This window comes from Ranitomeya variabilis, chromosome 2 (assembly GCF_051348905.1).
Source record: "Ranitomeya variabilis isolate aRanVar5 chromosome 2, aRanVar5.hap1, whole genome shotgun sequence".
NCBI lineage: Eukaryota > Metazoa > Chordata > Amphibia > Anura > Dendrobatidae > Ranitomeya > Ranitomeya variabilis.
Window position 1 is genome coordinate 990346031 of NC_135233.1, and position 12285 is coordinate 990358315.

Genomic DNA, 12285 nt, shown 5'->3' on the forward strand with positions numbered 1-12285 from the left:
GCAAGCTGTTCTTAGCATACTTGTAGCATTCTTACAGTGGCATATCCACAATGGTTGTAATTCCTCCAGCAGCTGCTGACAATGTGGCGGTCCGGTAACCCTCCCAGGCGGTGCGCCCTGGCTCATTAACGTGAACATGAGGATCTATGATGCCAGTCATAACAACAAGTTCACCAACATCCAGGAGCTGTTAAGGAAAAGTAGAAGGTTATACGTAACATTCAAGGTTTTGTGTATCTTCAGGCCAACCAACTCACAAACTATTTTGTTCAAGATTCATAATTTTACATGGGGATATTTAAGTTGTGCTATGTTCACAGAGAGTATTTTTAAGAGTTTTTGGAGCGGATCTGCCCAAAAATCCTCCTAGCAAAACTTGGAAAACGCTTACTATTCATTTCTATGGGAAATCCACTTTGCTGTCCATATCACGAGGTTTGAGGTTTTCTTTCCACATTTCAGGTTTTGTAATAACGATTGATGAAAAAAAACCTGAAGTTGGATCTGATGGAATCTGCTCCAAACTAGGCCCTTCCCAAAAGTAAGCCTGCAAATAAACCTTCAGGGAAAGAAACTCTTCTAAGGCTATGTGCCCACGTTGCGGATTAGTGTGCAGATTTTTCCGCACCGTTTTTGAAAAATCCGCAGGTAAAACGCACTGCGTTTTACCTGCGGATTTACCACGGAATTCATGCGTTATTTGTGCGGATTTCACCTGCGGTTTTACGCCTGTGGATTCCTATTGAGGAGCAGGTGGAAAACGCTGCGGAATCCGCACAAAGAATTGACATGCTGCGGAAAATACAACGCAGCATTTCCGCGAGGTATTTTCTGTAGCATATGCACTGCGGATCTTGTTTTCCATAGGTTTACATGGTACTGTACACCGCATGGAAAACAGCTGCGAATCCGCAGTGTCAAATCCGCTGCGGATCGGCAGCAAAATCCACAACGTGTGCAGAAAACTGCTTCATTAAACGTTTTAAGGGTATGTAAACATAGTGGCATTTAGATGGTGGTGAAGTCACAGAGTTTTTCCAGGTAAAGCCACTTCAGGAAAAGTTGTTTTCCTGAACTACCTTCGCTGACAGTTTCAACATCATTCTTGCAGCAGCTCCTCCACTGACGTGTTACTCTATACTGGGAAGCAGGGGTGGACAGACCATTGCTGTAACCTGTGCAGCCACACAGGGGCCCAAGTGGTAATGGGTGAAAAATGCAGTTGGAATTGTGCACTATGACGAGCTATTGGACTGCAAATAGCCTGTGTATTGTTCTTAGGCCGGTGTCACACTTAGCGTATGGAAAATCGAGTCTCCCTGCTGAGAATCGCACAAGTGTTCTCCGTTTGGTCACCCGTGTATAATGCATTTGCAATGCAATGATGCAATTTTCTCGCACCTATGTATCCGTATGACAACTGTATGACATGTTTATGGCTTTATGTAACACTCCAGGTGACCGGTTGTTACAGTGATGTTGCCTTCCCTTCGGGGAGGGTAGTATCATGCTCAGAGGCAATGGAGTTCTCTTTCCCAGGTAAGGCACCCACACACAGCACATTCCAAATCCAGGCCAGGAGGGGGAGCTCAGGACCCGGATTCAGGGGAGCTTCCCTGAGCTATATGTATCCTGACCTGAAGGAGGAGTGAGAACAGTCTGATAGACACAATGAAGGAGAAGGAAGTCTGGAACTGAGAGCAGACAGAGAGGCTGAGCAGCCACGAGGGAGCTGCAGTCTCTGGAAGGAGTGAGAGAACCTGAAGGGTTGTATGTGGTGGAGCTACAGAGGGAAGGAGCAAAGGAAAGAAAAAGGGCTCAGAGCGGAACTGCGATCGGACACCCTCAGAGCCAGACCGCAGCAGCCGGGTACCGGGAGCCCGAGGCTTTTGTGGGTCTCTAAGACACAGAGCAGACTCGGAGGGCCAAGAACTGTATGTAATTGGCCCACACCACACCTGAGACGCAGCAGCACCTGAAGAGCCCGGGGCATGATAGAGTCCCTGTAAAACGGCTCAAGCTGCCCATCATGCAGGTACCTGTCCCAGGACAGGGGGAAAGAACGAGGACCTTGTTAGAAAGCTTCAGGCAGCAGGGACCTCACAAAACAGCGCAAGGAGGAAAGGCTCACGGACCTCAACTGGGAAGGAGATTCTCCCATTGCCTCCGAGCCGGCCGGACCACAGGACACCTGTACCTGGTACCCTGGACTGTGGACTACTACCACCTGTAAAGCAGGTAAAGACTTTACAACTCTGTGTCCTCCACTTATTCGTCGGCATACACCATCCTTGCCACACACCTTGGGAGCCCTGGGGACCCCGCTTCACCTGTGGGAAGTGTTACCATCTAGCTGCAACAACATCACCCCAGAGGACCCCTTTAAGCAGCATCGGTCCCTATTGACCGAAAACCACAGGTGGTGTCACGAACAATAGACTTTATCCACAATTCCCCTTAAAACACCTTTCTCCTTTAATTGGGCCCCAGGGTCACGGACCTGGTCGCAGCCACCAGGACATCCCCTTTAAGAGTGACCGTACCCGGTGCCGAGTACCCCGCTGCCGAGTACCCCGCTGCCCTGGTGGGTGACTCATCTTTTGGCATCACGAACAGGATGGACCGACCCTGAGAATCGGGTCATGTGCGCCTTAGAGACTGCTTAACTGTGTGACTATTGAACTGTAAATTGTGCCAAAACTGCCGACATTATAGCACCATGTGGTGTGCAGGAGGCAATGGGCGTGTTGTTGTGGGCGGCACTTGGAGGAACGGCACGAAAATTATGGCCGCCCCTCATCAGTACTACTATGTCCGAGAAATTTGACCGTCAACGAGAGAGGTCAGCCTCCTGATCTGGCGGGAAGGAGCGAAAGAACCGCCCACGGAGATGGGCGTGGTGCAGATGTGGTACCCCAGGAGTTCAGGTACCACAGTAGTGCTGCTCGGGGAGGGTAGTGCTTGTCAGGACTCTGAACATTTTTTACCTTTTGTGTCTTACTGCCCTATTCCAAGACGGCATCTTTGGTCTCATGTGCACTGCGTCTTCCTGCTATAAAACTCCACCCCAGCCTTCAGTCTGTGCTAGTGCAGCGCCCCCACTGACGCAGGGCCGAGGGGTACCCGGTACCGGGCCTCTGAGTCTCTGCTCTGGGGTTGTCACGGTGGCTAAGCCCGATCCGTGGCCCTGCCTGTCAGGGGGACGTACAGTGAAGGATATGATATGATGGTGATGGTGGTATAGTGGTGCAGTGCAGTAAATAACGAGGACACCAGGTTGCAGTCTCTTTACCTCTTTACTGAAGATCTCTGGGTCCTCAGTCCGGAATCCAGATCACCAGGCTGCGCAAGTCCGGCCGGTCCAATGGCACCTCCAGAGTTCTCTTAGCAGGTGGAAATCTGTGCCTTCCTTCTAGCGCTAGGTGTTGCGGTCCTTCCCTGCTGTGCTTACGGAAAGTCCCCACAACTGTTGTGTCCGTTTCTTAAGTTCCCTCACAACTCAATTAGATGATGTTCTGCTAATTTTCCGTTCCTCCCTGATGTTACGGTTAGAACGGCACCCGTTTGACGGGTAGGCTCGGAGCTCTTCCGGGACCCTAGAGTCGCCCCTCTCCACAAGTTGCCCCCCAAGACTGCATAGGTGATTAAGGTGAGACAGCCCGCCTTAGACTGACTGTCCTGCCGCTGTTTAGAGTATTGCTTGAAGCTGAATATTGTAATACTCCCTCGGCGTTCCGGCCGCCGGTTGTGCGCCTCAGTAGGATGTTGCCTCGGTTTTACAGCATGACCCCTACTGGTATTCTCCTCTTGCTTTGATCTCGTTTCTCACTCAGCACAATCTATCTCGCTTCCAATCCTTCCTTGGGCACCGCCGCTATACTGAGCAGGCACTGTCCCGTTACGTTCTCTCTAGTTGCCAAGCCTCTGTCAGGATCCCACTCCTGCCAGAGACCCTACCGAATCTTCTCCTGCAACACCCTCTGCCACAAGGTGTTGCCTGGCTCCGACCCAGTCAGCTTTCTCCCTAACTTCCTGCCTGACCCCCAGTTTTACCAGTATGTGAGGAGTGGCCTAATGAATAGAACCCTTAGCTCCCCCTGGAGGCCCGGCGGTGAAATGTATTGGTGTCTGTGATACCTGATCAGATGAACTCCTTCAGTGCCATCGGACGTACCATAGCTCCCCTTAGTGGCGGAGCCACAGTACTGCAACGACCAGGACTCTGGGGCGCTGCACTAGAGTATTCTGCCTTGCATCCAGCTTCTGACCTCTGATTACTCCCTGGCTATACACCTGCTCCTGTGAACCTGTGTGGTGATCCTGCTACTCTGCTCTGAGTCCCTGCTGCATACACAAGATTCCAGTAATCCTCCTTCATCTGCTGCTCGTGTTTACTTCATCTGCATTTGCTGGACATGTAAGCTGCTGCTGCTTTGCATTAACCTGAGACTGTTAACCAGGCCTCCCTGGTTGAGCTAAGATATGATTTGAACTGCCTATAAGCATATCTATCTGTATCTGGAATAAGACAAGGATTTATTCGTGTCAAGTATCCTCAAGAATAACTGTGCTTCATAGACTTTCTGCTTGATTGCATTTTTCTCTGAAGACTGCTAAGCTGCGTTTATTATTTGCACCAAGTGTTGTGGTCTTGAGTTTCTCTCTGCACCTGTTTGAATCACCGTGTGATAATATAGACTTTACCACTTATAAAACTGTGTCCTGTAGTTGTCTTGTTCCACGCAAAGCGTCTCCTGAGTTATCCCCTATAATTATTAAAGGATACTCTAGCCTAAGAAAAAAAAAAGGAGACTGCTGGAACAATGACTGCAGAAAGCAGATTAGAGCAGGTGTTTTCCATAATTAGATCACTGCAGTAAGATGTGGAAGGTCTGCAAAAGAAGTTTGGAAGCTTTGAACTCAATCAACAAGTGTTTGGACAGACTTTGCAGGACTTGAGCAACCACATGGCAGCCCAGGAAAACAAACTTGCTGGCATAGAGTCCCAGTATGGACGGGCTTTTCAGGACATAAGCATGCGAATAGCTGCACAAGTGACTTTAACCTCTGGGCAACCGCCACCAGCTAGCCCACCTAAGTTGCCCCCATTCAGATTTAATGGTGATCGCGACAAATTTCGTGGCTTTGTGAATCAATGTATGCTATATTTTGATGTGCATGCTGACCGTTTTCCTACTGATAGATCCAAAGTATTGTGTGTAATAATGCTACTGACCTCACGAGCGCTCGCCTGGGCGAATCCGATGATTGAGTCTCGTGACCCATGGTTAAATGACTTGGATGATTTCTTAGCCGCTATGGCATTAATGTTTGATGACCCTAATCGCCATGCAACCGCTGAATCTGCTTTGTTGTCTTTACGCCAGGCTAAACGTTCTGTTATTGAGTATGCCACTGAATTCAGGAGATTGGCGGTAGATACCAATTGGGACAGTTATGCACAATTGCCTATTTTTAAAAGGGGTCTGTCTAGTATTGTAAAAGATGACCTAGCCCGCTCTGAGTCACCACAAGAGCTAGAGACATTTATACAGCATTGTGTGCACATAGACATTCACCTTACTGAGCGTAGGCAGGAAAAATTGGCTGCATATAACCGTGTTTCTAACTATTCCCTTCCTTCCAAAGAGCCTGCAAGCAAAACCTCTCGGGAGATGGAGGAGGTGCCAATGCAAATTGATTCCGTTCAGAGGCGCGAGATCAATGAGTGCCGGGAGCATCGCCTTCGTGAAAGTCTATGTTTCTACTGCGGCCAGTCTGACCACTTCTTTATCAATTGTCCTAAGTGTGTTGTGAATTCTGTTCTCGAACTCCCTCCGGTGGTTATGAATGGTACTTCGGTGAGTTCTGTCCATGGACTCCCTCTGGTGGCTGTGAGTGGAGCTGCTGGTTCTGAGGTTCCTTCCTCAGCTGACCTCGTTTAGTCCTAGGCTGGCTGCTCTATTTAACTCCACTTAGATCGTTACTGGATGCCAGCTGTCAATGTCCTAGTACTGGTTCAGTTTGCTCTTGGATCTTTCAGATGACCTGTCTACTCCAGCAAAAGCTAAGTCCCTGCTAGCTTATTTGTTTACCACTGTTTTTTTGTTCAGCTTGCTATCATGATTCTGCCTGGCTAGCTGGAAGCTCTGGGATGCAGAGTGGCACCTCCATGCCGTGAGTCGGTGTGGGGTCTCTTTAGCACACTCTGCGTGGTTTTTTGGTAGTTTTTTATGCTGACCGCAAATATACCTTTTCTATCCTCAAGTCTGTTTAGTTAAGTCTGGCCCTCCTTTGCTGAAACCTATTTCATTCCTGTGTTTTGTGACTTCCATCTTAACTCACAGTCAATACGTGTGGGGGGCTGCCTATTTATTTGGGGAATTTCTCTGAGGCAAGTTAGGCCTTATTTTCTATCTTTAGGGGTAGTTAGCTCTTAGGCTGTGAAGAGGCGTCTAGGCAGAGTCAGGTACGCTCCACGGCTATTTCTAGTTGTTGTGATAGGATTAGGGGTTGCGGTCAGCAGAGCTCCCACTTCCCAGAGCTTGTCCTGTATTACTAGTTTGCTCATCAGGTCATTCCTAGTGCTCCTAACCACCAGGTCATCATAACAAAGTGTCCTAGACGGCCTAACAAGGTGCTAGCAGCAATAGGGGAGTATGACAACTGTGATGATGAATCTGACATATCTGAATGTAGCCTGCCTTTAAACGCTGTATTCCATTCACTTTCTATGACTTCACCCCCCAAGGAGCTGAAGGAAAAGAACTCTCACTGTTCTCTCACTATTAAGATCCTGTGTTCAGGACAGTGGATTTCCAGTTCAGCAATGATTGACTCTGGTGCAGGTGGCAATATCATGGATATCGCATTTGCCAAGGAACATGGTATTAAAATTCAGCAAAGAGCCTCTCCAATTACCATGGAAACCGTGGATGGGTCACCTTTAATCTCTGGGCCTGTGGATCAGGAGACCGTACCCCTTGAAATTTTGTTGGAGCCTAATCATCAGGAGCAACTTTCTTTCTTGCTAATTTCTTCTCCTCATTTTCCTGTGATTTTAGGCATTCCTTGGTTGCGTTCTCAGAACCCAATTATCAACTGGGAGACCAAGGAGATTATCTTCCCAACAAGGAGCAACTCAGCATTAACAGAAACTGTCCCTGAGTCCACGGCTACGGAACCACATGTACAGGTATTTTCTTTACCTCCAGCTTATAAAGAGTTCTCTGACATCTGTGACAAGAAGAATGCAGATCAGCTTCCTCCACACAGGCATTATGACTGTCCCATTGAGCTGCTTCCCGGGGCAGTCATTCCATTTGGTAACGTATACCCTTTAGCGGCACCTGAGCTTCAAGCCTTAAAATAGTATATTGATGAAAATCTGGCCAAAGGCTTCATACGTCCTTCTTCCTCACCAGCAGGGGCACCTATCTTTTTTGTAAAGAAGAAGGATGGGACCCTGAGACCCTGTGTTGACTATCGATAACTCAATAAGGTAACCGTACGAAACCGTTACCCTTTGCCTCTGATTCCCGAATTACTGGAAAGAGTCTGCCATGCTAAGGTGTTCTCTAAACTGGATCTTCGTGGGGCTTATAATTTGGTGCATATTCGTCCAGGGGATGAGTGGAAGACAGCATTCAGATGCCTGTATGGACACTTTGAATCTCTCGTGATGCCCTTCGGGCTTTGTAACGCCCCTGCAACATTTCAACATCTTGCTAATGACATTTTCAGAGATTTGTTGGACCAGTTTGTAGTGATCTATTTGGATGATATACTAATCTTTTCTGACTCTCTACAGGAACATGAAGAACATGTCAAAACTGTTTTAAGACGTCTGAAAGAGAACCATCTGTATATTAAGCCAGAGAAATGCGAGTTCCATCGTTCTGAGATACAGTTCTTAGGTTATATCATCTCTCCCCAGGGGCTGAACATGGAATCTGGTAAGATTCAAGCTATCCTTGACTGGCCGGTACCCAAGAACGTTAAGGAGGTCCACGTTTTATTGGTTTTGCAAATTTCTACAGACGCTTCATTCAAAATTTTTCTGATATTGTCCGTCCCATTACTTCCTTGACAAAGAAGGAAAAGCCCTTTAAGTGGTCATCACAGGCTCAAGAAGCTTTTGATCGGCTTAAGATCTGTTTCACATCAGCACCAATGTTGATACACCCAGACCCAACACAACCTTTCATTGTGGAGGTGGACGTGTAGCGCCCCCACTGCCGCAGGGCCGAGGGGTACCCGGTACCGGGCCTCTGAGTCTCTGTTCTGGGGTTGTCATGGGGCTAGACCCGGCCCGTGACCCTGCTGAGGGGCGTACAATGAAGGTGGAGGTATGGTGATGATGTTATGATGTGGTGCAGGTCGCAGTAAATAACGAGGACACCAGGTTGCAGTCTCTTTACCTCTTTACTGAAGGCTTCAGGATCCTCAGTCCAGAATACGGTTAACCAGGCTGCGCAAGTCCGGCCGGTCCGATGGCACCTCCAGAGTTCCCTTTGCAGGTGGAAATCTGTGCCTACCTTCTAGCGCTTGTGTGTTGTGGTCCTCCCCTGCTGTGCTTACGGGATAGTCCCCACATCTGTTGTGTCTGTTTCTGAAGTTCCCTCACAACTCGATTATGATGTTCTGCTTCATCCCCCAGATGATATGGCTAGGACGCACCTGTATGACGGGTAGGCTCGGAGGTCTTCCGGGACCCTAGAGTCGCCCCTCTCCAAATGTTGCCCCCTATGTCTTCTTAGGTGATTTGAGTGAGACAGCCCACCTATAACTGACTGTCCTGCCGTAGGTTTGAAGTAAGGCCTGGAGCTCAATACTTCCTCGGCGTTCCGGCCACCGACTACGCGCCTCAGTAGGATGTTGCCTCATCTTACAGCACGACTCCTACTGGTGTTTCTCCTTGTTGCGTTGATCTCGTTTCTCACTCAGCACAATAAACCTCGCTTCTTGTCCTTTCTTGGGGTACAGCCGCGACGAAGTGCAGGCGCGGTCCCGTAACGTTCTCTCTGTTCGCTAGGCCTCTGTCAGGATCCCACCCCTGACAGGGACCCCCCTGAATCTTCCCCTGCAACACCCTCTGCCACAGGATGTTGCCTGGTTCCAACCCAGTCAGCTTCTAACTAACTTCCTACCTAACCCCCAGTTTTACCAGATTGTGAAGAGTGGCCTAATACATAGCACCCTTAGCTCCCCCTGGAGGGCAGACTGTGAAGTGTATTGGTGTCTGTGATACCTGGTCAGGTGAACTCATTCAGTGCCATCAGACGTACCATAGTCCCCCTTAGCGGCGGAGCATTAGTACTGCAACGACCAGGACTCTGGGGCGCTGCACTCCCCCCCGGTTAAATCCAGTACTCCTGGACCGGGAAGAAAACAACAATACATGTCAGCAAAAAGACATACAATTTTGAAATGCAATAACAATAAGCAGATTTGAACAGAGCTTCCCTTTATGGGAGGTGAGGACACTTGAATGTTACAAACATGGTTTAATACTTTAAATAACATACTATAAATAACTTTTCTGACCCAACCGGGTATTCGGTATTCTACTAAGTGCAAATTTTTGAACAATAATTTAACGTTGCCTTTAAGGACGTACACGCTGAATCCACTAAAGACCTTCTTATAAAACACTATAAGGCTAATCAACTTTTCTTCATTTTCCATCTTTACATCTGCAGGACCGCCTGTCTATCTGCCCCAGGCCTACTGCCTCTCATTCTATTGCAGGACCGCCCCTTTCCGCCTGGGCCTACTGCCTTTCTGCTACTATACACAGTATAGAACTTATCTTCCTTCTCTCAGTTCAGGATCACCGAGCCATCTCTGTATGGCTCCTAGGAGGACTCACCAACTAACCCCATCCGGGTTCACTTCCTGTCCTCATTCTTCTAGCAACATCATTAAACATTTCTCACAATTAACTAGCTTACTACATATAACTCTCATATGTAAGCATTATTAGTACTTCCTTTCAAAGCATCATCATTCTGCAAGTGCTATGGATGAACGTTCCCTTTAAGAAGGGACCAAGTCTCTATGAGGTAGTGCAACTTCTCAAGCTGCAAGTCCGCATGCAGCAAGGACTCCGGTACTGCTTCCAGGAACAGTTTCTTCGCAAAGAGTCCTTTTCTTTGTAAAACCAGTAGAGGGCACCTTTAAGAAGGTGCAAACTATTTACAATATGTTTGTAATCATGCAGTGTTCATGATCCAGCAGTTCTTGTAACAAAAGGGGGAACAAAGGGACAAAAATGAAAAACAAAAGCAAAAATAAAAAGCAATAGGGATCCCGGGTAAACAAAGGGATCCCTTTAAGAATAACCCTAGTCGGGTTTAAAGCAGCAAAAAGCAGGGAAACAAACAGTTAACTATTTACATACTCGTGGTTCCGAGGTTTACTCTCGCTCTGGCGGCCGTAGCTCCGCATAGACCTCGCCCGGCAAGGTGATCGGCGAGATCGGAGCCTTTAAGAAGTGCTCCATACCCGGGGCCTGATCCTAGGGTGTAAGGCGCTGGAATCTATAGGTCCCAGGGAGAGGGGGTGCCGCGACGGGGCCTATCAGCAGGTCCTCTGCTGGCGGGGCAGGGTCGTTCTTCATACCTGCTTCAGATGCGGTCCCTCCAGTGCCGATCTGCTCCGTCTCCACTGGGATCTGGAACGCTGGTTGCAGGGCCTTGTGCTGCGGCGCTGTCATCTCCGTTTGCAGCATCTCGCTTTCCGGCAGGGCCTTGCTTTCTGGCTTCGGAGCGCTGGAACTTCTTTCCGGCTCCGGACCAGACGAGGCTGCCGACAGACGTCTGGTGAGGCTCCCGATGAAGGTCTTCTTCCACCCGGCCTCAGTGCTCAGCTGCGTCCGCAGGAGTTGGTCGCTGAGCTCATCCACTCCGGCCTGCAGGAAGTCAGTATCAGCGGTGGAGGCCTGGTCACGGTTTCCCTCCGGGTAGCTGGGGGAGTCCTCTGCTCCGACCCCACGCTCCGGTTCTGGGCAGCTCGCCATGGCGTCCTCCACGTGTTCTGCTCCTTCTTCCTCGTCCTTTTCCCGCTCTCTCCTTTGTGGGCGGTTTCGTTTTCTCTGTCTCCGCCCGCCATTGAGAATCAGGAGGCGGATCTCGGCCGCAGAACGGACACGTCCTCAAGGTACGGAAATATTTAGATTGGGCGGCCATTGTCTTTCGCGCTCTTCAGCTTGTCTACGCCCACTTCCACGCCCTTCTTCTTCTCCTGCGCTCTCCTTAGCGCTGTAATGGCGGCGGTTCTTGGCGGGAACTTTTGGCGGCAAGTGGCAATACACAGTCTTTGCAATAAGTCACAGTCCAAGTATAATAAATCACAGTTCCAAGGAACACATGACCTGATTCTTCAGGCTTAAGTAGATCCTGTTCGTGACGCCAAGTTGTAGCGCCCCCACTGCCGCAGGGCCGAGGGGTACCCGGGACCGGGCCTCTGAGTCTCTGTTCTGGGGTTGTCACGGTGGCTAGACCCGGCCCGTGACCCTGCTGAGGGGCGTACAATGAAGGTGGAGGTATGGTGATGATGTTATGATGTGGTGCAGGTCGCAGTAAATAACGAGGACACCAGGTTGCAGTCTCTTTACCTCTTTACTGAAGGCTTCAGGATCCTCAGTCCGGAATATGGTTAACCAGGCTGCGCAAGTCCGGCCGGTCCGATGGCACCTCCAGAGTTCCCTTTGCAGGTGGAAATCTGTGCCTACCTTCTAGCGCTTGTGTGTTGTGGTCCTCCCCTGCTGTGCTTACGGGATAGTCCCCACAACTGTTGTGTCTGTTTCTGAAGTTCCCTCACAACTCGATTATGATGTTCTGCTTTGTCCCCCAGATGATATGGCTAGGACGCACCCGTATGACGGGTAGGCTCGGAGGTCTTCCGGGACCCTAGAGTCGCCCCTCTCCAAATGTTGCCCCCTATGTCTTCTTAGGTGATTTGAGTGAGACAGCCCGCCTATAACTGACTGTCCTGCCATAGGTTTGAAGTAAGGCCTGGAGCTCAATACTTCCTCGGCGTTCCGGGCACCGGCTACGCGCCTCAGTAGGATGTTGCCTCGTCTTACAGCACGACTCCTACTGGTGTTTCTCCTTGTTGCGTTGATCTCGTTTCTCACTCAGCACAATAAACCTCGCTTCTTGTCCTTTCTTGGGGTACAGCCGCGATGAAGTGCAGGCGCGGTCCCGTAACGTTCTCTCTGTTCGCTAGGCCTCTGTCAGGATCCTGTTGTGATTTTGCTTTTGTTTTGTTTGGTATTTTTGT

The 12285-nt window shown here is 49.4% G+C and overlaps 1 protein-coding gene across 2 annotated transcripts in view; it reads right to left on the reverse strand.

Annotated features, from left to right (window-relative positions):
- Positions 1-12285, reverse strand: part of LOC143810089 (allantoinase, mitochondrial-like) — a 92703-nt gene that overhangs the window by 55911 nt on the left and 24507 nt on the right. For both annotated transcript variants that reach the window (XM_077292979.1, XM_077292980.1), the window contains one exon: positions 36-187. In XM_077292979.1, coding sequence (XP_077149094.1) covers positions 36-187 — 152 coding nt within the window. The remainder of the gene's footprint in view (positions 1-35; positions 188-12285) is intronic.